The sequence below is a fragment of the Cherax quadricarinatus genome, chromosome 19 (assembly GCF_038502225.1).
Source record: "Cherax quadricarinatus isolate ZL_2023a chromosome 19, ASM3850222v1, whole genome shotgun sequence".
In the NCBI taxonomy this organism is placed as follows: domain Eukaryota; kingdom Metazoa; phylum Arthropoda; class Malacostraca; order Decapoda; family Parastacidae; genus Cherax; species Cherax quadricarinatus.
The window spans coordinates 23,671,495-23,696,760 of record NC_091310.1 but is presented as its reverse complement, the minus strand read 5'-3'; the positions used below and the strand labels follow the sequence as shown (position 1 = coordinate 23,696,760).

Here is a 25,266-nt window from a genome sequence, read left to right as displayed (position 1 = left end):
CTCCTCTCTCTTGTAGTGTCCCTTACGTGTTGTTACATGAAGTTCTCCAGTACCACCTCCATCATCTTAGCCCTCCATGTATCTTGGCCCCCATGTGGCTCCAAGTTCTCCCAGTCGATCTCCTTGTGGTTAAAGTCACCCATGATCAGGAGCTTTGCCCTGCATGCATGAGCTCTTCTGGCCACTGCAGCCTGTGTGTGTGTGTGTGTGTGTGTGTGTGTGTGTGTGTGTACTCACCTAGTTGTACTCACCTAGTTGAGGTTGCGGGGGTCGAGTCCGAGCTCCTGGCCCCGCCTCTTCACTGATCGCTACTAGGTCACTCTCCCTGAGCCGTGAGCTTTATCATACCTCTGCTTAAAGCTATGTATGGATCCTGCCTCCACTACATCGCTTCCCAAACTATTCCACTTACTGACTACTCTGTGGCTGAAGAAATACTTCCTAACATCCCTGTGATTCATCTGTGTCTTCAGCTTCCAACTGTGTCCCCTTGTTACTGTGTCCAATCTCTGGAACATCCTTTGTGTGTGTGTGCGTGCGTGCGTGTGTGTGTGCGTGTGTGTGTGTGCGTGTGTGTGTGCGTGTGTGTGTGTGTGTGCGTGTGTGTGTGTGTGTGCGTGTGTGTGTGCGTGTGTGTGTGTGTGCGTGTGTGTGTGTGCGTGTGTGTGTGTGTGCGTGTGTGTGTGTGTGCGTGTGTGTGTGTGCGTGTGTGTGCGTGTGTGTGTGCGTGTGTGTGTGTGTGCGTGTGTGTGTGTGTGCGTGTGTGTGTGTGTGTGTGTGTGCGTGCGCGCGCGCGCGCGCGTGCGTGTGTGCGAGTGATGAACAAACAGGCACAGCACCGTGACTAGTTAATGGTCCAAGTCGGACCATAACCTCGTAATAGGTTTCTTTCTCTTAAGTGCGGGTTATTTGTATGTGTGTACTCACCTAATTGTGGTTGCAGGGGTCGAGACTCAGCTCCTGGTCTCGCCTCTTCACTGATCGCTACTAGGTCCTCTCTCTCTCTCTCTGCTTCCAGAGCTTTGTCATACCTCGTCTTGAAGCTATGTATGGTTCCTGCTTCCACTACATCACTTGCTAGGCTATTCCACTTCCTGACGACTCTATGACTGTGTGTGTGTGTGTGTGTGTGTGTGTGTGTGTACTAGCCTAATTGTACTCGCCTAATTGTAGTTGCAGGGGTCGAGACTCAACTTCTGGCCCCGCCTCTTCACTGTGTGTGTGTTGTGATCGGGTGTTGAGTGGGAGGACAGACGAGGCACAGTTTCCCAGCTTGAATTACTTAATTGAATCTGAAAGAAAAGTATGTCTGGTGCGAGAGGAACGACTGATGGAAGTCTCATTCATATATATATATAAACACATCGGCCGTTTCCCACCAAGGCAGGGTGGCCCGAAAAAGAAAGACTTTCACCATCATTCACTCCATCACTGTCTTGCCAGAGGCGTGCTTACACTACAATTATAAAACTGCAACATTAACACCCCTCCTTTCTATCTCCAGGACTCAAGTCCGGCCTGCCGGTTTCCCTGAATCCCTTCAAAAAATATTACCTTGCTCACACTTCAACAGCACGTCAAGTCCTAAAAATCATTTGTCTCCATTCACTCTCACGCATGCATGCTGGAAGTCCAAGCCCCTTGCACACAAAACCTCTTTTACCCCCTCCCTCCAGCCTTTCCTAGGCCGACCCCTACCCCGCGTTCCCTCCACAGATTTATACACTATTCTATTTTGTTCCATTCTTCTACATGTCCGAACCACCTCAACAACCCCTCCTCAACCCTCTGGATAATAGTTTTGGTAATCCCACACCTTATTCTAATTTCCAAACTACGAATTCTCTGCATTATATTCTCAACATACACTGCCATATATATATATATATATATATATATATATATATATATATATATATATATATATATATATATATATATATATATATATATATATTATATATATATAAATAAGATCACAGTAAACAGGTGATTTTAAAATATGCAAAACAACCACTGTGAAAGAGTAGTGAAATTCCAAGCGCTTTCGTGACTACTCACATTGTCAAGGAACTATGATAGTTCCTTGACAATGTGAGTAGTCACGAAAGCGCTTGGAATTTCACTACTCTTTCACAGTGGTGGTTGTGTGTGTGTGTGTGTGTGTACATATATATATATATAATATATGTCGTACCGAATCGGTAAAACTGGTCAATTAGAAAGAACTCATTTAAAATTAAGTCTTTTCTAAAATTTTCTGTTATACGTTTAAACATATATTTTTTCATTATGTTAATGTATATATTAATAATTTTGTACCAAAAGAATCTTAGAAAACTTACCTAAGCAACTAAATATATTTTAAATAAGTTTACCATAATTTAATAATAAACAATGAAATATATTTTTTCGTTACGTTGAGAATGATTTTTGCGAAATTATTAAACACAAGTTTTCCCTTGCCTTATTCGGCAAGAAGAGCGTTGCTATTTAAGCCAAAACTGCAAGTTTTACCTATTCGGCATGACAGACACACACACACACACACACACACACACACACACACACACACACACACACACACACATGCACACATGCAAGCACGCATATACAACAGGCCTAGTGTCTAATCGACATGTGCCTAGGACAAAATGGTAACTAACACACACACATACACTATATATATATATATATATATATATATATATATATATATATATATATATATATATATATATATATATATATATATATATATATATATCTCGCAGAAGATTTTTACTTTAAATATATTTTTTTTCCCTGGCACGGGTTGCCAGATGTTCTGGTTATATGATATAGCGTTTTTATGCGAATTTTTATTTTTATGTGCGTGAATGAGAATTCTTCTCACGTCTTATTTTTTTAATGGTTTCAGATGTGAGGGGAGGCGGGTAGGATGGTGAGATGGGTCTGGGGGGAGCGGCGCCCCCTCCCTGGCTCCCCCTGCCCCCCACAGCAGCACCTGCTGCCCCTTCTCCTCCTCAGCCTCCTACTGGCGGCTGTTCCCTTCCCCTCCCTCGTCACAGCTGAGCCTGCTCCCCAGCCTGGTCCAGGTAAGTACTGTTTTTTACTGCCTTTCTTGCTTTTTTTACCAGTTCTTTCTGTCTCATAAATATGCAAAGTAACTGGCACATGTCGTTAATTTGTCATGAATGTGATGCAAGACTTGGCCAACATTAAATAGCATAACCATACCTCACAGCGTCTTGCACGCTCAACAACATCCACATTCATCGAACTTCACATTCAACCAAAGGGGCAGAATATCCTACCGAGATGGATTAGACACAGGAGTCATCCAACAAGCTCCAAGAAATTATGGATATAGCCACAGTTCTTCAAGGTTAACCTCTCTAAGAAAGCTGAAGACTCACGGTACTGCCGTCACCTCAGACATGTGGGATCACACACTTAATTTATAGACTTAATAAAATTTTCGACGGAATACGTGTAAAAGAAGAAATCGGTAAATTAGTCTCCAGGTTATATAACTATGAAATAAATCTAGTTAGCAAGTAAACAGTCAGAGGCTGTACAGTGAGACGCTGTGTTCCTCAAGGCACAGTACTCGCCCCAGTTTTCTTTCTTATATCTGACACAGACAGAAATAACGATGCATCATAGTTTGTAGATACTAAAATTTGTTCGTCGGTGGCATCCGTCGAGGACACAGTACATCTGAAGCCGATGTAAACAAAGTCTTGCAGTCGGTCACGAGGACAAATTTCAGCTTCTCTATTTGGAAAAAAAAAAAAGAGAAATTAAGGATGCATCAGAAAATAATAAAAGTAAAAACTATTTACTTGAGTGTAAGGAAGCTGAGATCAACCATGTCCAAAGATTTTCCGTTCAGGAAACTCGATGGCTTTACTTTGACAGGTGTGCTACACGTGACTGACACTGCGGTACAGGGAGCAGCGGTACAGGGAGCAGCGGTACAAGGAGCAGCGGTACAAGGAGCAGCAGTACAGGGAGCAGTAGAACAAGGAGCAGCGGTACAGGGAGCAGTAGTACAAGGATCAGCAGTACAGGGAGCAGCGGTACAGGGAGCAGCGGTACAGGGAGCAGCGGTACAAGGAGCAGCGGTACAAGGAGCAGCGGTACAAGGAGCAGTAGTACAAGGAGCAGCAGTACAGGGAGCAGTAGAACAAGGAGCAGCGGTACAGGGAGCAGTAGTACAAGGAGCAGCAGTACAAGGAGCAGCAGTACAAGGAGCAGCGGTACAAGGAGCAGCGGTACAGGGAGCAGCGGTACAGGGAGCAGCGGTACAGGGAGCAGCGGTACAGGGAGCAGCGGTACAGGGAGCAGCGGTACAGGGAGCAGCGGTACAGGGAGCAGCGGTACAAGGAGCAGCAGTACAGGGAGCAGTAGTACAAGGAGCAGCGGTACAAGGAGCAGTGGTACAAGGAGCAGCTGTACAGGGAGCAGTAGAACAAGGAGCAGCGGTACAGGGAGCAGTAGTACAAGGATCAGCAGTACAGGGAGCAGCGGTACAGGGAGCAGCGGTACAGGGAGCAGCGGTACAAGGAGCAGTAGTACAAGGATCAGCAGTACAAGGAGCAGCAGTACAAGGAGCAGCGGTACAGGGAGCAGTAGAACAAGGAGCAGCGGTACAGGGAGCAGTAGTACAAGGATCAGCAGTACAAGGAGCAGCAGTACAAGGAGCAGCGGTACAGGGAGCAGCGGTACAGGGAGCAGCGGTACAGGGAGCAGCGGTACAAGGAGCAGTAGTACAAGGATCAGCAGTACAAGGAGCAGCAGTACAAGGATCAGCAGTACAGGGAGCAGTAGAACAAGGAGCAGCGGTACAGGGAGCAGTAGTACAAGGATCAGCAGTACAAGGAGCAGCAGTACAGGGAGCAGCGGTACAGGGAGCAGCGGTACAGGGAGCAGCGGTACAGGGAGCAGCGGTACAAGGAGCAGCAGTACAGGGAGCAGTAGTACAAGGAGCAGTGGTACAGGGAGCAGCGGTACAGGGAGCAGCAGTACAGGGAGCAGCGGTACAAGGAGCAGCGGTACGAGGAGCAGCGGTACGAGGAGCAGTAGTACAAGGAGCAGCGGTACAAGGAGCAGCGGTACAGGGAGCAGTAGTACAAGGAGCAGCGGTACAGGGAGCAGTAGTACAAGGAGCAGCGGTACATGGAGCAGCGGTACAGGGAGCAGTAGTACAAGGAGCAGCGGTACAGGGAGCAGCGGTACAGGGAGCAGTAGTACAATTAGCAGCGGTACAGGGAGCAGCTGTACAGGGAGCAGCTGTACAGGGAGCAGCCGTACAGGGAGCAGCCGTACAGGGAGCAGCCGTACAGGGAGCAGCCGTACAGGGAGCAGCCGTACAGGGAGCAGCGGCACAAGGAGCAGCGGTACATGGAGCAGCGGTACATGGAGCAGCGGTACATGGAGCAGCGGTACATGGAGCAGCGGTACATGGAGCAGCTGTACATGGAGCAGCGGTACATGGAGCAGCGGTACATGGAGCAGCGGTACAGGGAGCAGCAAGCCTTATATAACCTATGGAGGTCTGAGCAAACAACCCTCTACTTTCACTGCTTGTACATATTTAATCAAACATCTGAACTACTGGAGATGCTTGAAATCTCGTCAACTGTATTTCTTAAAACGCAGGCGAGAAAGGTACATGGTAATTTACACCAGAAACATCCTTGAGTAACTGGTCGTAAACCAGCACACAGAGATCACTCTGTATAAACAGGAGACTTGGCATACGGTGAACAGTACCTCCGATAAAAAAAAAGAGGAGCATGACGAGTACACTAAAAGAAAACTCGATAAGTGTTAGAGTTCCCCGACTTTTCAGTGTCCTCCCTTGGTACATAAAGGAAATTATCAACAAACCTCTGGCTATTTTCAAGAGGGAACGTGACAAGTTCTACTAATCATGCAACGTGGGATTACGTGAGGCCAGCAGTAACAGCCTGGTTGTCAGGCCTTGATCCCTAGCCATAGGGCAACTATTAATATTTAGCTCATGAGGGTGGAAACACTGACACTCCACCCACCTGTGCCAAAAACTGCTGTAACCATCACAGGTTATAAACTGCAGAAACAGACATTACATTGTGATTCCTGCGTTGACCGTATTAATTGACCAAACTGTCAACCAGGCATCCTCGTCTGAGACCGGGACCACAAGGGCGATAATCCCCTGAACCTGTAATAAACGTTAACACCTATGTCAGAGATGCAGCAGACTGTGTTACTGCTACTGTTGTGGCTCCCTTCATCATCTTTCTTCTTCCTGATCCTCCTCCTCCACAGCAACAGCAGCAGTGGATGCAACAGCGTGGTAGTGGATGTAACAGCGCAGCAATTGATGCAACAGCATTAGCAGTGGATGCAACAACAGCAGAATTGGACAACGCAGCAGCATCAGCAGCTGTGGACTCGACAACAATTACCAGATGGTGTCCTGGCAGGGGCTGTGGGATGTAAAGCTGGTGGCGTCAAAGATGGTGGTGATAATAAAGCGGGGAATTAGGCGGCGCCATACTTGCTGTCAGATTATGGTAATAGATGGCGCTGGTCTCGGGCACCGCCGTCTACTAGCGCGCTCTGGGCTTAAGATCCTGATTGGTGGGCTCTTCGAAGCTTAATTTCAGGCTTCCTCGCAGCTTGATGATGGCCGATTAAGCTTTCTTTGTAACCTGGTGGATCATATCTCGCTCCTGATGAAGGCATTGCTACTAATTGATGCAACATTGATGCCGCGTTTCAACCTCATTAATGGTTCTTTATTACCTCATTGATGCTGCCTTGTAACCTCATTGATGCTGCCTTGTAACCTCATTGATGCTGCCTTGTGACCTCATTGATGCTGCCTTGTAACCTCATTGATGCTGCCTTGTAACCTCATTGATGCTGCCTTGTGACCTCATTGATGCTGCCTTGTAACCTCATTGATGCTGCTTATAACCTCGTTGATGCTGCCTTGTAATCTCATTAATGCTGATTTGCAACCTTTATTGATGCTGATTTGCAATGCTGATGCTGTGATGTGACAGAAAAAAAACCTTAAGACTTGTGACGGGTACACAAATAAGCTATAGGAAAGTTTTACCTTTTTTTTTTTTTTTTTAAGTCTGAGGATGACGGGGGAACTCTCCATACACAGCTTCACGAGTAGGTACCACAGAGACGGAGATATCAATAAAGCCGGTCATCGTTGTTTATGATGCTAAGCGGCTGTATAATACTGTTCCCAGTCTATTATGTGGTTCGTCGAAACCTTCCTCAACACTCGTATATGCCTTTCCAATCTCTCTCTATCTCTCTATCTCTCTATCTCTCTATCTCTCTATCTCTCTATCTCTCTATCTCTCTATCTCTCTATCTCTTTATCTCTCTCTCTCTCTCTCTCTCATTTTTAACACAAGGGTTTTTGCAGGGTTAAGCCGAGAGTTTCTACCTTTGTTTACAAGACTTCTACCAACGTCAGCTTACATAAAAGCCTTCCCTAGTATAAGCTTCATCAACTCTTTAGTGTTATGAAGCTTGCAAGCAGCGAACAGGATGAAGTTGGAGCCAGTTGTGGGATATAGAATTTAGTTTGTCGTGATGAAGGGTACATGAAGGACATTTCCGGGGGTCAATTTTCCCGTTGCCTGGGCTGAGATCAAGCCTCCTGGAGGATGAAGGCCTGATCAACCAGGCTATTGCTGCTGGCCGCACGCCAGCAGTATCATCAATAATGACTGCAGATAAAGTGATGATCTTGAGAAGAGCACAGAGACTGTGCAGTTGGTGTTTGCTGCCCGTTTTGTGCTATAGAAGTTGTCTTCTCGCTTTACGTGTCAGGCGAGGTATCTTGTCAACATTGACCTTATGCAAAACAGTAAGGCCACCTATATTTCTTCGACGTTGAAAGCACTGCTAAAATGACAGATCATCCAGGCTGGGTCTAGGTGAGAGACTAATCGACTTGCACGGTTCTCTAATCTTCCCATAAGTCGTAGATGAGACGGGGGGGGGGGAGGCAATCCAAGAACGCGAGGCATACACTAGGACAATGTGATACCTCGTACCGGTGCGAGTTTTGAAGCCTCTGCCGTCAAGCAGGTACAAGATAAACTTAGCTACACACTACCATAATAAAGTAATGGAGTGAGAAGTACAGGAGAATGTGTAAAATAAATCTACTGAAAAGGTGCATCAGAGGCCCGATAAGAGAACATCATCATTATACTGCATGATAATGCTTTGCAAAATTGACAAACTAAAAAATAAGAGACATGTGCAAAACTTGGGTATCTTTACTATGGAGACATTTCGCCCACCTTTTATCAGTCTAATACAAAGAATAATGTTGAAGGTAGAAGACATGAAGCAGTTGGAAGGGATCGGTCCCTCATCTTTGAAAGTTAGTGTTCAGTCCAACAGTCTTGAAGACCTTGAAGTATATGCCCGAAGATGGTGAAAGTAGCAGTGAAGCTGTGTGGAGATGTCATCTCTGGTGGTCAGAGCAGACCAGTGCAAGTTGCTGCAGTGATGCAGTGCTATCTGTGTAGAATAGAGGGTGTCTGTGGGTATTGACTGGTTACGTTAGTGGAATCCAGACTAGGAACCAGCCATCTCATTCCTAGTTACCTGAATTAATTCTTACATATCTCTCACACATGGAGATGGTTGCGCTGTAGATCTTTGATGGAGGTAATCGGCTAGACCCTTTACATGTGGTCCTAAAGTACAAAGAATGTGTATTCAATACTACTCATCCTGTGTACGAAAGGTATATAATACCGACAAGATGAGAGTAAGACACATGTGCAACATCTGGGCATCTCCATTGTAGACGCCTCGCCATCCAGTGGCCCCATCAATACAAATTCCAGGACACAACTTGAAGACAGCAGAACTATGTACAGAAGATGAGGTAATCAGTCCCTCAAACTAGGAGTAGGTGCGAACAGCACCATAGCAGACATAGACAAAAACACCCGGCACACTTTTATATCATCATTTGCAGATGACACTAAAATAAGCATGAAAGTCACTACGGTAGAAGACACTAAAAAAAGTACAGGAAAACATAAACAGGGTTTTCCAATGGGCAGTGGAGAACAACTTGACTTTGGGTAGTTTCAAATTTAGGTTGGATAAGTACATGAGTGGGAGGGGTTGGATTTGAGTGGGACTTTCACATCAGAGCTTATTTCTTGGGTGGCATTGAAAATTGGGTTGGGCAAATGTTTTGTTAGTGGGATGAATTGTAAAGGACCTGCCTAGTATGGGCCAACAGGCCTCCTGCAGTGTTCCTCCTTTCTTATGTTCTTATGTTCTTATGATTGGTGGCAAGTTCCAGCTGCTTAGGTACGGAAAGAATGAAGAACTCAAAAGAAACACTTAATACAAAACTCAAGAGGGTCGCCAAATAGAACGTAAGGAACACGTAAAAGACCTGGGAATAATTATGTCAGCGGACCTTTCTTTTAAAGACCATAATAAGACAAAGATCACGACAGCCAGGAAGATGACGGGGTGGATATTGAGAACTTTCAAAACAAGGGAAATAATGCCGATGGTGACACTCTTCAAATCGCTAGTGCTCCTTCACTTAGAATATTGCTCAGTGCTGACGGCCCCGTTCAAAGCAAGAGAATATCAGAGCTGGAACAAATACAGAGATCGTTTACGGCTCGCATTGAGCCTATAAAGCACCTAAACTACTGGAAACGCCTGCAGCGGAAGAGAGAGAGATACATGATAATATCCCTGGAAAATACTCGAGGGCCTGGTCCCAAATCTGCACTGGCATAACTACATACTGGAGTGAGAGAGATGGGAGGAAGTGTAAAATAAACCCAGTGAGGGGCCGCCGGGCGGTCAATCAGGGCACTCAAACTGGCTGGTACAAGTGCCTACTGCCCATAATTGTGGAGGTTGAGGTGCTGTAGTTACTAAGCCACGTCTAACTCTAACTTAGCTTAAATAAGTGTAAGTAGTAGTGTGTAGTACATTAGCCTATGGAGGCTTCATTACTAGATTGTCTTACAAATTAAGAGTGTATAATGTGGCACCACCCGTAGGCATAGGTGGGTCTGCATGTTCCCCCTCCTTTACCCCCAACTTAGGGAGGCTTAACGGTCTTGGTAATCATGTGATTTTTCCACACTATCAATGAACAAAATTTAAAAAAAAATTGCCATTGCGTTAGATACACCAAAGAATTATATCAGCGTTTAAAGTCAATAACGGATATATAAAAGCAAATAAATAGAGATAACGAGGTGAACTCGTTAAAAAGTGCTCAGGGTTTTATGTGGGAGATTTCTCGTGTTGTCACAAGAGGAAAGAGTCGTGGCATGTGGCGCAAGAGTCGTATGTGAAGTGTAAATAAAGCAAAAGAGACAGTTAAAGGTTACTGATGTTTACGCAGTGATAAACTCAACTTGGTAAACTTGGAAGTTACACAGATCATATAAACTGTGGTAAACACACGAGCGACAAAATACCAATAGGCCATGGAAGGAATACAGTGCCGAGACAGAACTACAGGAGTCTAGAGCCGATAGAGGACTACAGAAAGAGTACAATGAAGAGAAAGAACTACGAGAATTTGTGTGCATCGCCAACGGGAAAAAAATTAAGAATATGCGCAGCGAATATTTATAACCCACATCACTTTGCATTATAAGTAATAAGAATTGACTATTACGAATGTGTTATACTCCCAATAAGATGCCATCCGGACAGGGTTACCATACTTGCCTACTTGTTGAGACTCCTTGTACATGAGTGCCAGGCGTTGCTGCCAGGCATGGAAATCTTAGGTACCCGAAGGACACTTTTGGAAGTCAATACCCCCGCGGCCCGGTCCCAGACCAGGCTCTCCAGTGAAGCAAGACGTGATCGATGACGTTGTTACTGCTGGCCTCACGCAACCCAACGTACGAACCCCAGCCCGGCTGGAAAGGAACTGATTTGAAGAACTTGTCCAGTACCCTCCTGAAGACATCCAGAGGTTTGTTGGTAATTTCCATTATACATGGAGGGAGGACATTGACCAGTCGGGGATCAAACAGAAAACGATAACAGAAATGCTATCACTGGAGTCATATATCTGAACTACTGAGAATGCTTGAAGTTCCTCAACAGTATTCCTCGGAACGTAGGCGAGAAAGGCACATAAAAATTTGTGCCTGGAAAATCACTAAGGTGGTGTGCAGCCAAGTGGGTGCACACCACCACCATGGTGGGACGGCGCTGTAAGCAAGAAGAGAAAAAACTAAACTCTGTACTGTAGTTAATCCGTAGGACTCGAACTTGATACTTCAAAAAATAAATGCACTCGCATACCTCCCTCACTCTTTACCAATACCTCCCTGTAATCTTTTCTTGTTAATTAATCTGCATATATTTTCAAATGTTTAACTATTTAATTCACTTCTTAAAATTAGCATAAAATACCGTGGCTAGAACAATAACTCACACTTAAACTGAATCTCATAACGACGTTTCGGTACAATTGTGATTTATTAATGCTCCTAGTCGGACCGAAACGTCATTACTTTCAGCTTCCTTTCTCTTTTCGTCATTCATTCCCTCAGTCACACACAGTGTCCATGACAAGCAGCACCCGGAAACTCCCATAATAACATCCCTGGTAAAACTTGTTCCCCACAGCAGAGTCCTGGTATCCCCTGCCTGTGTTTACAGAAACATAGAAATGCGCCCTGGGAGTTCACTCGCGTAATGTCATCGCTCCATAGCCTCAACGTCCGTCAGAATATTGTCGATTGTCAGAAGCCGGCCACGTAACACTGCTAGTCAGCCAGTCAGGCAGGTAAAGAGGCAGCCAGGAGATACGAACTGACTCGGGCAATAAACGATGATGATAATACTCATTATGAGGATGAATATGTGGTAATAGACTTTTTCCACTATGGGAAAAAACTAGGCAAAATACGAGAAATTAAGGTAATGTATAAGATGTATAAGTTAGCGAAGTTCAGTAATGTAAACAAATTAATGTGCAAAAATGTATTTACCTAAAAAACACGGCAGAAATGTTTTTATTATTTATGATCAAGTCATTGTTGACCAACCATCCTTCCTTTCTCTCTCTGTCCTCCATCTTGCATGCATTTTCCCAGGGTTGGGTAATGCACAATATATTGTGCATATATTCCACGCTGAGGCTACAGGAGTGTGAGAGGGAATTTTCCTCTGTGCCATAATTAAGGCACATACCTTCCACTTAATGGTGCTCCCCAACACCACACAAAAGACGCCAATATAGTCTCCCTGCCGTAATGTTCTCCTCTGATTTGTAGACTTTTTCTCTTAGAGAGAGAGAGAGAGAGAGAGAGAGAGAGAGGGGGGGGGGAAGGCACAAATGAATTAAAGTGAAAGAAACAGCGGGGTTTGAGAAGAAGGAACTAGTGTGAATGTGGGTGGGAAATCGGGAGCGAATTTTGATAGGGTGATGAAGTGAATAGAACTGTGGGAGGTTGGGAACTGGAATGATTGGGAGGGAGGGAGGGAGAGGGAGTGGGGTGGTGGGTGCATGCGTACGCTGATTGAAGAGGTCTTGAGTGGAGGGAGGGGAAGGATAGAGTGAGGGAGGATAAACTAGAAGGGGTATATAGGTAAAATAGATGGGAAATAAGAGGGAGATTAGAACGGAAATTGACATGGAGGGAGAGAGAAATGGGATGTGAGACAGATTGAATGTATGAGGGCAATGAGAGCTCTCTCTCTACGTTTTCCACCTCAGCAATCTCGCCTGCCTTGAAGAGGGCCGCATTCCAGCCTGGAGAGAACAAGTGACTTGAAGAGTATCATCACTGGCAGAAGTTGAAGGGTTGGAGGGACGATACAGAGGAAAGGTGAAGTGTATAGATGGAGAGAGTGATGGATGGTGGGAGAGGGAAGGGGGGAAGGCTAGTTAATTTCATCCTCATGATCAGGTGCCTGGTACCTCACGATATCAGGGACTTCTAGTTCCCAGGGACAGGTGCATAATAACCTAGGACGCTAGGGACTGCCTAGTTCCCAGGGCCAGGCACCCTTAACTTAAGACACCAGGGACTTCCTAGTATACACGGGAGTAGAAAACTCCTGGAACTCATCATCAAAGGTAGCAATTCAGAACACAAGGGAACACCTAGTTCCAAGCATCAGGTACCTGCATCTTCCGTCTGTCCCTCGTACCATCCAGACCACAATAACCCGAACCACTGATCGATAACTGAACTTTCCGGATAACTTAAGTTCGTTATGTAGGAAGGTGACACTGCTGTCGAAATAAGCAGTCGGCTTACGAACAGTATCCGGCAGTCTTTACCGGACGTGTCCTCCAACTTGTTAATGGTTACGGGGATCATGGCCCCCCACAGCCCGGTCCCACACCTGACTTTCTGAAAAGGAAAGGAAGTATTTACAAAACTATGAAGAAACACTCAGACGGAAGGAACACAGAGGGAATAAACAGCAGTCCAGAATATTGCGAAGAACCCAGCACATGTCAAAGAATCACCTGTAAAATTGGTCCCAGGTGGTTCGTACGATGATAGCGAAAAGGAACAGGCAATCTACTAAAGGGTACTAGAGTGGTGGATGCAGGCTGGGAAACACGAAAAATGAAACGCTGGTCCGGGACATACTTATCTGAAGTCTACCTAGAGTGTTACGAGGGTCCAAATCCTCGCGTCCAGGTCCCAGACCAGGCATACTGGTGAATGACCTGATCAACAAGGCTGTTGGTGCTTGGCAAACAGTCCAACATAAGCACCATAGCCCGGTTGATGAGGCACTGACTCGAAACATGTCCAGTTCTCTTCTGAAGACAGCCAGGGGAATAGTGGTAATATCCTTTATATATGAAGGGATTATTATTATTATTATAATCAAAAAGAAGCGCGAAGCCATATATATGAAGGGAGAACACCGAAAAGTTTCGGGTCCTTTCCACTGATTGAATTTTTCCTTAGGTTACTCACTGCATCCTTGCTTTTCATTGAGGGTATTTTGCACCGTCTGCCAAACCTCTTACTTTCATGGGGAATGATTGTGTGTGTGTTTGTGTGTGTGTGTGTGTGTGTGTGTGTGTGTGTGTGTGTGTGTGTGTGTGTGTGTGTGTGCGCGCGCGCGCAGATTTGGCAACAATCCTAGAATTTTCTAGGCAAAGATTGTAATGTAACTTTATCGCCTACTTTCCAAGGAGTACAGGTAACGGGACTTCAAGTATTCCCAGTAAATTAGGTACTTGACTGAATTTATACGAGCAGTGAAGGTTCTATACACATTCTCCAGTCTACCTGGAATCTACCTGGAGGGTATTCCGGGGGTCAACGCCCCCGCCGCCCAGTCCTTCACTAGACTGCAATTTCGCCTGCCTTGAACAGAGGTGTTGGAGTACAGTCATGATTCATCCTAGAGAGAACAAATGGCTTTAAAAGTATCATCACTAGCTCGACATCCCTTGTTTTGAAATTTGTCTTCATTGAACATCATTTTGTTGTCAGTGACACCACTTGGGGACTGATTTACTGAGATCACTTGTGGGCGTCCCTGAGATCACTTGTGGGCGTCCCTGAGATCACTTGTGGGCGTCCCTGAGATCTCTTGTGGGCGTCCCTGAGATCACTTATGGGCGTCCCTGAGATCACTTATGGGCGTCCCTGAGATCACTTGTGGACGTCCCTGAGATCACTTGTGGGCGTCCCTGGGATTTGTGGGCGTCCCTGAGATCACTTGTGGGCATTCCTGAGGTTTGTGGGCGTCCCTGAGATCACTTGTGGGCATTCCTGAGGTTTGTGGGCGTCCCTGAGATCACCTGTGGACGTCCGTTAGATCAATTGTGTGCGTCCCCTTAGATAACTTGTATGCGTCCCTCAGATCAGTTATGGGTGCCCTTCGGATCACTTGTTGATGTTCGTTAGATCACTTGTGGACGTCCGTTAGATCACTTGTGGGCGTCCCTGAGATTAATTGTGGGTGTCCCTGAGATGAATTGTTTGTTGGTGTCCCTGAGATCACTTATTTGTTGGGGTCCCTAATATCACTTGTGGCCGTCCCTGAGATCAGTTGTGGGTGTCCGTTAAATCACCTGTGGGCGTCCACGAGATCACTTGTTTGCGGGCATCCCTCAGATCGCTATTGGGCGTCCCTGAGATCACTTGTGAACAGAGATTGAGACTCGGGGAGGAATTTACTTAGAGAGAGAGAGAGAGAGAGAGAGAGAGATCCGTAAGGCATGTGCGTGTCAACGTGGGTGCATGTGTTTCATTACGCAAAACACGCACGACTACTGTCAGTTACGCATATTCATGCGCAGGTAGACTCCAGGTAGACCCTCCCCCACACATACACACGCGCACACATTGAGTCACAGGGATGTTAGGAAGTATTTCTTCAGTTATAGTCAGGAAGTGGAACAATCTGGAGAGTGATGTAGTGGAGGTAGAATCCATACATAGCTTTAAGAAGAGATACGATAAAGCTCATGGAACAGGGAGAGAGTGGGCCTAGTAGCGACCAGCGAAAAGGCGGGGCCAAGAGCTGTGAATCGACCCCTGCAACCACAAATAAGTGAATACACACAGGCTGTTTGAGATGCGAGGACAGAGAGACTGTGAACACAGGTCAAGAAAAGAGGAAAATGAGTCATAGTGATGATAGGAACTACTTTTTCAGCCTTAAGGTTGGCGAAGAAGAATACACGAGAGATACAGACACTATGTTCAGCTTAAAGAGTAGACAGGAAAACTCTGGTCACCCGTCGTAGGTAGACCCCGGGTGCTAGGAATGTGTTAAGAGGTGGGGTCAGGAGCTATGACTCGACCCCCTCCTACATAACAAACCTTGTTGCTACACATGTGAGTGATGAAGTCTATCTGATGGTACATTATACACTGCTCCCTGTCCATCCTTTCATCATTTCCCCCCCATTCCATCGACTACCCCCTTTGCTCATCTGTCTCCCCATTATTGACCCTCCCGTCCTTTTCTCCTCTCTTCCAGTCCCTCCCAGTCAACCATCTTCCATCCGTCCACATCTCTCTCTCTCCCTCCCACCTGCCTATCCATCTCTCCCTACCACCTACCTCTCCCTACCACCTACCTATCCATCTCTCCCTCCCACCTACCTATCCATCCATTTTTCTCTCTCCATTTGTTCCTCACGTATACATTTCTCCCCTCCCCTTATTCCCCATCCACTCATCCATCCATCCCTCTCCTATCCACTCTTCTGTCTCCCCTATTCCAAAACCCACCCTTGTGTGTTCTGGGCATCATGTATAGGTAATGATGGGAGAATTGTGTGTGTACTCACACATTTGTGTTTTCCAGGGTCGAGTCTTAGTCCCCTGGCTCTCCTCTCCAGCCACAATCGTTGTCAGTATTGCCCCGTCATGCCCAGTGTTGAAACTGTTAATACAGTTACCCTCCAATGCATTCAAGACCATATCATAGTGTTAAAGTAGTTGTGAGAGGCAGGATCGACCTGTTCTAAACTTATGTTGCCTTGGATTGTGCAAATGTTGGGACCAAAGTGGTTGGCGACCTTGCTTCTTAGACCCCTTTCAAAGATTTTTATGATGTGGGACGTTAGAGCTATCGGTTTATAGTTCTTTGTTATTGCTTTATTGCCACTTTTATAGAATGAGGCAATATTCATTGTTTTTAGTGTCTGTGGGATGACCTCTGTGCCAAGACTCTCTCCACTGCATACATAAGTCACGCTATAAGTGTTTCTTGCAGTTCTTGATGAACACAGAGTTCCACAAGTCAAGGCCTGGGACAGAGTGCGTGGGCATATTGTCAATGGTTTTCTCAAAATCCAGTGGTGTTGGGGTTGTATCAGAGATTTTGGGAATGTTGGCAGGATTTTGAGTCTTATTCATACAAAAATCATTTGGATTGTCGATCTTGAGTCTGATTAACGGCTCACTAAACACAGGTTCATATTGAAACTTCAGTATCTCACTCATTTCTTTGCTGCCATGAATGTAAACCCCATCTTGTTTAAGCAAGGTCCTAATACTGAATGTGGTTTTTGGCATATGAAAAGGAATGTGGGATTTCTTTCAGTTTCATTTATGGTTTTTAGCTCCTTTCTCTCTTGGGTCCTGTAGATTCATTTAACTCAAGTTCATTATTTTCTATTTCCCTAGTCAGAGTTTCCTTCTGCATTTCAAATAGTTTAGCTCCCCTGAGAAGCTCTGTGATTCTTCGTCTTCTCTTGAAAAAGTAAGATCTTTCTCTTTCTAGTTTACATCTTCTCTTCTTTTTTCTTAGCGGAATATGTATTGAACATACATTAATTGCCACAGAGCCTACTCTAACTTCCTCGCATGTTTCATTAAGATGATTTATTTGATCCAGTAGACGTTCTTGTTATTAAAGTTAAATTTGGTGAAGGCATCTTCGTAACTGTTTGCTACAAGATATATTTCCGGAATAAGGAAGTTCCGAAGAGGAAAGCATACCGTTTCCTGCAGCAAGTGCCTGATCAGCCAGGTTGTGATGCCTATTCAAGACAAACAGCAACAACCTGGTTGATCAGCGAATCAGCGGTCTATCACAGGCAGCTGGTGCATGAGGGCGTGTGTAGCGTGACTGGCAGCTGGTGCGTGAGGGCGTGGCTGGCAGCTGGCGTGTACCACACTGGGACACTCAGCTCTCCACCCCAAAATCCAGCCATTATTAAGTAGCAGTAAATGTCAGTAACCATAAAAGAACGATACTGGCCAGATGGAATGAGTGTTTTACAGATTTACACGGTGGCGAGACGGGCGAGGAGTGGGGAGGAAAGGGTGGAAGGGGGAGAGGAGACAAATGGAGACGGGAGAGAGATTGTGAGGGAAAAGGTTAACGGTAGAAGTGAGGGAGGAATAGACGAGAGTGGCTGAATACGTGAGGGTAGACAGCGGCTGTGATATACTTGTGACCGGTTCCAAGAGCTTTTTTTTTTTCCTCGCAAATCCGGCATTGACAAGCGTGGCGGTGTAGAAGCACACAAAATGCGTGCAATAGTAATAGCATCAAAAGTGAGCTCGGAAAGAAAGCTAGATTCCTCGAGGCGCAGTGCTGTCTCCAGTTCTCTTTGTCATACAAGACACTGACATCCGTCGCAGGTGATACTTGAATTTACATGAGAGTTATATCGATCGAGGACACAGTAAACCTTCCAGCGATGTTAAACCAAGTCTTGCAGCCAGTCTTGCAGCCAGTCTTGCAGCGAGTCTTCCAGTGGGATCTGCAGACTGTTAGTGTAGACACTAACAACCTCATCTGCAGACTTGAGCAAAGGCATCTGACAAAAATGATCAAAGAAAGATCAAAGATGGGGTGATCGCAAACAAAATGAGCCATATGTATAACAGGGAAGGTAGGCAAGTGGATTTTCAACTTTCTGACAGTTAGAACTTAGAGTAGTACTAAACGGAGCACAATCCAGCGAGGTAATAAGCTCAGTACCAAGGCACGATCCTTGTGCCTCTGCTGTTTCTTATCCTCACAGCAAACTGATAAAAACACTCACCACAGTTTTGTATCATTTGTGGTTGATACTCAGAAGAAATATATGCAGAAAAATATAAGGGTTTTCTAGTGGTCAGTAGAGAACAACATGACTTTCAATTGTGATTAGTTCCTGCTGCTTGGATATGGAAAGAATGAAGAATTCGAAATAGATACTTTACAAAACCGAAGGATGATCACGTGAATGACCTAGGAATAATTATTTCAACTGACCTTTCTTTCAAAGAATGCAGTGCAGCAAATATGAAAACAACAACCAGGAAAATGATGGGGTGAATGATGAGAACTTTCAAAACCAGCAAAATAGTGCTAATGGGGACACTATTCAAATAGCTTTTGCTCATTCGTTTTTAGTTTTGTTCAGAGATGACGGTCCCGTTCAGGGCAGGATAGATATCAGACCTGGAACAGATACAGACATCATTTACAGCCTGGGAACGCCTCAGAATCCTAAATATGTACTTACTGTTATAACATACTGGAATGAGAGATATGGAAGAATGTATAAAATAAACCCAGTGATAAACGGGGGCGCCGTGGGCACAGTATACCTGGAGAGAGTTCCGGGGGGTCAACGCCCCCGCGGTCCGGTCTGTGACCTACAATATTAGAACACTGTATCAACATCCGTGCGCCCTGACTAACACCTTACCATAAGTTATCAGAAACATTGCTGGAACAAATGTAGAAGTTTTCAAGAGGAAGTTGGACATGAACTTCCGCCAAGGGGCTCTGGTGGCCTGGTGGTTAACGCTCTCGCTTCACACGGTGAGGGCCTGGGTTCGATTCCCAGCCAGAGTAGAAACATTGGACGTGTTTCTTTCCACCTGTTGTCTATGTTCCCCATCAGTAAAATGGGTACCTGGGTATTAGTCGACTGGTGTGGGTCGCATCCTGGGACACTGACCTAAGGAGGCCTGGTCACAGACCGGGCCGCGGGGGCGTTGACCCCCGGAACTCTCTCCAGGTAATCTCCAGGTAATCCAGGTAAGGCGAGATACATTATAATCTACACCTGGAAAATTCTAGAAGAATCAGTCCCACATAAATCATTACCTGGAGGTTACCTGGAGGTTATTCCGGGGATCAACGCCCCTGCGGCCCGGTCCATGACCAGGCCTCCCGATGGATCAGGGCCTGATCAACTAGGCTTTTACTGCTGGCCGCACGCAGTCCATGAAAGAGGCTTGGCGGGCGATGCAAAGTACCCCCAGTGTAAAGCAGAATTGCAGTGAACACATTAAGGAAAAAGTCAACAAGTGTGAAGGGACCAAGACTTTTCAACGTCCTCCATTCATACATAAGGTGAGATTACCAACAGACCCCTGGATGTCTTCAAGAAGGAACTGAACAAGTTTCTCAAGTCAGCGCCTGATCACCTGGGTTGTGGTCCTTAGATTGGGCTTCATGCGACTAGCACCAACAGCCTGGTTGATCAGGTCATCCACCGGGAAGCCTGGTCTAGGGCCGGGCCCTGAGGGCGCTGACCTCTCGGAACACTCCAGATACGTAGGTAAGTGCCAGATCAAACAGGCTGTGATGGATATGTGGTCCAGCGATCCGCCGGCAGTAACAGAAATCAGGCAAGCACCAGACAGGCCTGGCCCAGGGCCGGGCTGCCAGAGTAGTAACACTCTCGATAGCCTTCAAAGACATATCAAAGGTATATCAACAGTATATCAAAGATATATCAAGTGTACATCAAAGGTATATCATAGGCATATCATAGGTAATAACAGTGAAATACTACTAGTATGAAATTGGGCTGAGATGATGACATCGGTAAGTCTTGTGGAACAGCAGGTGGGGGAGAGGAGGGGAGGGGGTGTGGAGTGGGTGAAGAGGGGCGTGATTGAGCCTAGGAGTGTTGTGGGTAAGGGACAAAAGGGCAGGGGGAGAGTACTAATGGGCAAGAAGGCAAGGACACAGTAGTAAGGGGCAAGAGGGCTGGGGCAGTGTTGTGGGTAAGGGATAAGTGGGGAAGGAACAGTATCAGAACAGAGGGGCAGAGGCTAATTGTGTTTGTAGGGTACCAGGGGTTAGGGACTAGGTGTGTTGGTAGGGGCCCTGGAGGGGCTGGCGGAAGGGTAGAGGTCTGGGCAGGGTGATGCTGCTCTTTTGTTCTTCTCTGCCTCTTAACCTCTTAATATTCTCTGTAGAGTTGAAGTGGCAGGTAGATGGATAGGCTTGGGAGATGGAAAGGTTTGTCTTGGGGAGAAGCTTGGGGGATGGAGAGGCCTGGCTTAGGGAGAAGCTTGGGGGATGGAGAGGCCTGACTCGGGGAGAAACCTGGGGGATGGAGAGGCCTGGCTTGGGGAGAAACTTTGGGGATGGAGAGGCCTGATGCGTGAAGAAGCTTGGGAAATAGAGAGGCCTGGCTTGGGAAGAAGCCTGTGAGATGGAGAGACCTGACTTGAGGAGACGCTTATGGGACGGAGAGGCCTGGCTTGGGGGATGGAGAGGCCTGGCTTGGGGAGACAGGGGATGGAGAGGCCTGACTTGGGTAGACGCTTAAGGGATGGAGAGGCATGGCTTGGGGACGGAGAAGCTTAGGGGATGGAGAGGCTCGGGAGATGGGGAAGGAAAATGGATGGTATGAAGGAATGAGGCCGTGTGGGGGGGGGGGCAGAGGGCAGAAAAATTGTAATGGGAAGGACAGTCGATTGAAGGGCAGGGAGAGAACAAGCAAGACCTTCAAATTCTGTCCCTCCCTGACCTTTCTAGAAACCCTACTCCTCTCTTCTTCTACTCTACCCTCCCTCTCTTCATCTTCTACTCTGCCCCGCTCTTCAAAAGGTACAGATTCGCGGCCATATATAGTGGTCAGTTTGTTTACCTACGCTCTGTAATACGCTATTTTTAGGGGTGCTTAAACGCGCTTACGGTCGAGGATTGAATCTTCGTGTTAGGATCGGCAAACATGAGTGGGAAGGGCAGGGAATCAGAATGTAAACACTGCAGGGTGGATCGCAGCGTCTATAGCCACCTTTGTGTCACCTAGTGAATCCTTATTTTCCTTATGGGCGTCCAAAAGTGGTGGACGCATTGGGTGTTCACCGACTATAATGCAAAAGGATCATGTTGTGGTAGTCCTGCCTTTTTCGCCTGTATGGAAAAAATAAACTAAAAATAATCATGGTCATGAAGGATCAGTGCTCGTTCTTAATCGGATTAGCGAACTCTGAGTGAATAGGACACCACAGTGTGCGTACTCATCTAATTTTCATTTAGTTGTTTTTTCAGGTCCTAGTTCTGTCTTTTGGCTACGACCAACTGTACCGGTTCTTCACCTCTTGGATTCTCGTACTTACCCTTGAACCTGTGTGTGGAGTTGAGCTTCGCCAAATCCTCTTTCAATTGTTTCCGGTTCCAGCTACACTGAGAGGGGCGGAGAAATTGGGAGGCGTACCCGAATCTCTTGTCTTCTGTTTACCTCTAGTTTGCCTGTAGACAGTTCTAGGGGTTACCGCCCCTGCGGCTCCATCCCAGACCAGGCCTCTCGTTCGAAGGTAAAGGTATCAAAAGTATGTACGCAGAGTGTTCAACTGAGTTTGTCCCTTTACACTTGCTGAGTTCTTTTTATGTGCTCAATTACAACCCTGCTTTTCATGAGGTATTTTGAACAATTTGATTAATTTTCGTAAAGGGTGATTTCAGTTACACATTTAAGAACATTACCTCAAGAAATTTCCTATTTCCAAATATGATGAGTCATTTTCGTCTTCGTTCCAAGGAGTAAAGTTGGAGGGACTGCAAGCCTTAAGGGGCACGTCATTTCCAATATTTTTTTAATATGCTAATTTTGCCCCATAATCTAGGGGAAAAAATAAACATGATATTAGGAGACAGGGAAATTCAGGCGCCTCTTAAGAAACCCACACTCTCACAACTCGCCAAATTTCAAGTGATCCCAGTAATTAAGCTGCTTGACTGAATTTATACAAGCAGTGAAGGTTTTCTGTGCATTCTAAAGATCTGCGATTTTAAAGCGTTTAGTGTGTGTCAATATTCAAATCTAAAGAGAACAAGTAAAATTTGGCTTGGCATCGCATATTTCGAAAATCTATTTAAGTTAAACTAAGATTTTAGGTTAATTGAAGGCCATCTGAAGACTGTTTTGGGGGTCACCTTCCCCTCTGCCCAGTATCCCATACTAGACTCTGGTTGATGCCCTGGTAAACCAGGCTGTTGGTGCTAATCGCATAGAGCAATGTACGCACAATAGCTCACCTGATTAGGGGGTGACTTTAGGAACTTAAAAAGTACGCAGGGAGAGTCTTGGTACCATTAAACTAAGTGCACTCGTTGCACTCCTGATTTTCATTGGAGATATTTTTCAGTCTTTGCCAAGTAGTTTGATTTCATATCGAGTGATTTCTGCGTTCAAATTTGGGGCTTTTCCAGGTGTAAGTTATAAAGTATATTTCTCGGCTACCTTACTGGCAGGACAGTTTAAGTCACTTCAAACATTCCAATTAATTTAGGTGCTTGTCTAAATTGAAACTTGCTGCGATAATTCTCTTTACGTTTTCTAGATCTGTAACTTCGTCTGTTTTAAAACACTAATATTTCGGTCTACAGAAAGCGTATATCAAATTATTTAATAATAATTATTCACTTATTAGCTATTAAAACAATATTTACTGGACTAGTCTTTTGCGATATTGAGTATGGGAGGCAGCAGACAAGTGTTTCACCAGAGTCTTCCACTCTCGTCAGTGCTGTGAATTTGTTTGTCCTTCCAATATTTATTTCCTCAAAATTTTCCATAGCAGAGTAAAATTTGTCCTTATGGAATATTGTGTTGATTTCTGTGTCCTCTTGGTGCAGTTGATAAGAAATATCCTCTTGCCTCTTTTATGTCAGTGTCCAGTGTTCTGTAAACTAACCGAGATGCAATTCCTCTTTGACTTTTTTTGATAGTTCCGGGAATCATTTCCCCAGTGACTCAACTCAGTTTAGGCATCCTGGTTAATAACGTGTTCAGTCTGGCTGTTGGTGCTAGCCGCACGCATTTCATCTTGAGTACCACATCCTGTCTGAATATATGATGACCTATCTGGAGGGTCCCTTGAAATTCCCTTTTGAAGACCGCAATGGGTGTGCTGTGAAGGGTGTTGAAAAGTCATAAGCAGTTTTCACTCACTGAGTTGGTCTCTTAGTAGACTTGTTGCACCTTCTGCTTTTCAGTGTGCGTGCGCGCGTGCGTGTGTGCGTGTGATTTTTAAGTCACTGGGCACAGCTTATTCATTTGTAATTCTTACTACTCTCTCAGTCTCACTAAGTAGCTCACTCAGTAAGACTTGCTCTGCCACCGCAAGTTTACTGTTGAGACTCCGTAAATATGTAATATAACAAGCGGGTCGGGCCGTTTCTTTCCAGTGAGTGAGGAAATGAACAGTGACTTGGCATCTTGTCGGTCACTGCTGTCTGCCTGTCGTCTCGACTTTTTTTTCACCCTCTTCCTTCTTTCTTAAGCATTCAGCCCTCCCAATCTCTCATATTTACATCCCTCCCAAGTTGTAAAGTGATGGAATCTGGAGTCATCTCACTGTCATTAGAAACAATTGATGTAACCCCACTCCACGAACGTGGTGGCAGAGCAGTCGCAAAAAACTGTAGACCGATAAACCTTAGAAGGATATCTTTCCCTTTGATATACCTTTAAAGGGTTCCGATTTTTTCCTACTGCAGCCCAGCCCCAGGCGGGGCTAGTCTGGTGCTTTACTGATCAATCAAGCTGTTACTGCAGGTGGCCCTATGGCCCACATATCCATCTCAGCCTGGTTGATCTGGCGCATGGTGGAGGTACATGCTCAATTTCCTCTGGAAGATTTCTACACTTGTTCTGGCAGTTTGTGACATCTTGTGGCAGAACTTTACAAAGTCTGGGTCCAGGTATGTTCCCTTATTGTGCCCACGGCGCCCCTGCTTTTCACTGGGTTTATTTTACATTTATTTGGGACAAGGTGCTCAAGTACCTTCCACGTATACATTATCATGTACGTATCTCATTCTCTCCTTAGTTCTAACGAATATATATTTAGGACTGTGAGGCGCTTCCAGTAGTTTAAATGTTTTATTTTCTTTGTGCGGTCCGTAAATGATCTCGTTTCAGTTCTGATATCTTCACTGAAAGAAGTCGTCACACCGAACAGTATTTTAAGCGAGAAAATACAAGGACTTGAAAAAGTGTGTCAACACTTGCATTATTTCCCTTACCTGAATGATATCTGAAGAACGTTTCCGGGGGTCACTGCCCCCGCGGCCCTGTCCCAGACCAGGCCTTCAGGAGGATCATTGCCTGGCTTTTGTGACATTTGTCTTATTGTGTTCTTTGAAAGAAAGATAAACTGACAATATTACATTCTGATCTTTCACATGTTCCTGTCCTTCGTGTTTGGTGATCTTGCATTTGGTATACTGTGTGTCACGGGTTCTTCATTCTTGCCATTATTGAACGTGTGTGATGAATCGTTTAGAAAACCGACAAGTTGAATATTGAGACACTTATGCAACATATGAGAATCTTTATTGAGGAAACGTTTCTCCACACATTGGCTTCATCAGTCCAATACAAAGCAGAAAGGTGTAAGGAGTGGAGTAGTTTGAGGTAATCAGTCCCTCAGCCTGGAATCGATGTGTTCAGTCCATGAATCTTGTAGAATGTACAGCATAGGGCCGTAGACGTGGCTTATATACTGTAGTCAGGTGAGGCGA

General features: G+C 45.5%; 1 protein-coding gene across 2 annotated transcripts in view; it reads left to right on the top strand.

The window, feature by feature from the left end:
• The window catches only part of LOC138852958 (netrin receptor UNC5B-like), a 204,201-nt gene that overhangs the window by 111,373 nt on the left and 67,562 nt on the right, over positions 1 to 25,266 (top strand). For both annotated transcript variants that reach the window (XM_070086836.1, XM_070086835.1), the window contains exon 2: positions 2,921 to 3,098. In XM_070086836.1, coding sequence (XP_069942937.1) covers positions 2,942 to 3,098 — 157 coding nt within the window. In that variant the 5' untranslated portion in view covers positions 2,921 to 2,941. The remainder of the gene's footprint in view (positions 1 to 2,920; positions 3,099 to 25,266) is intronic.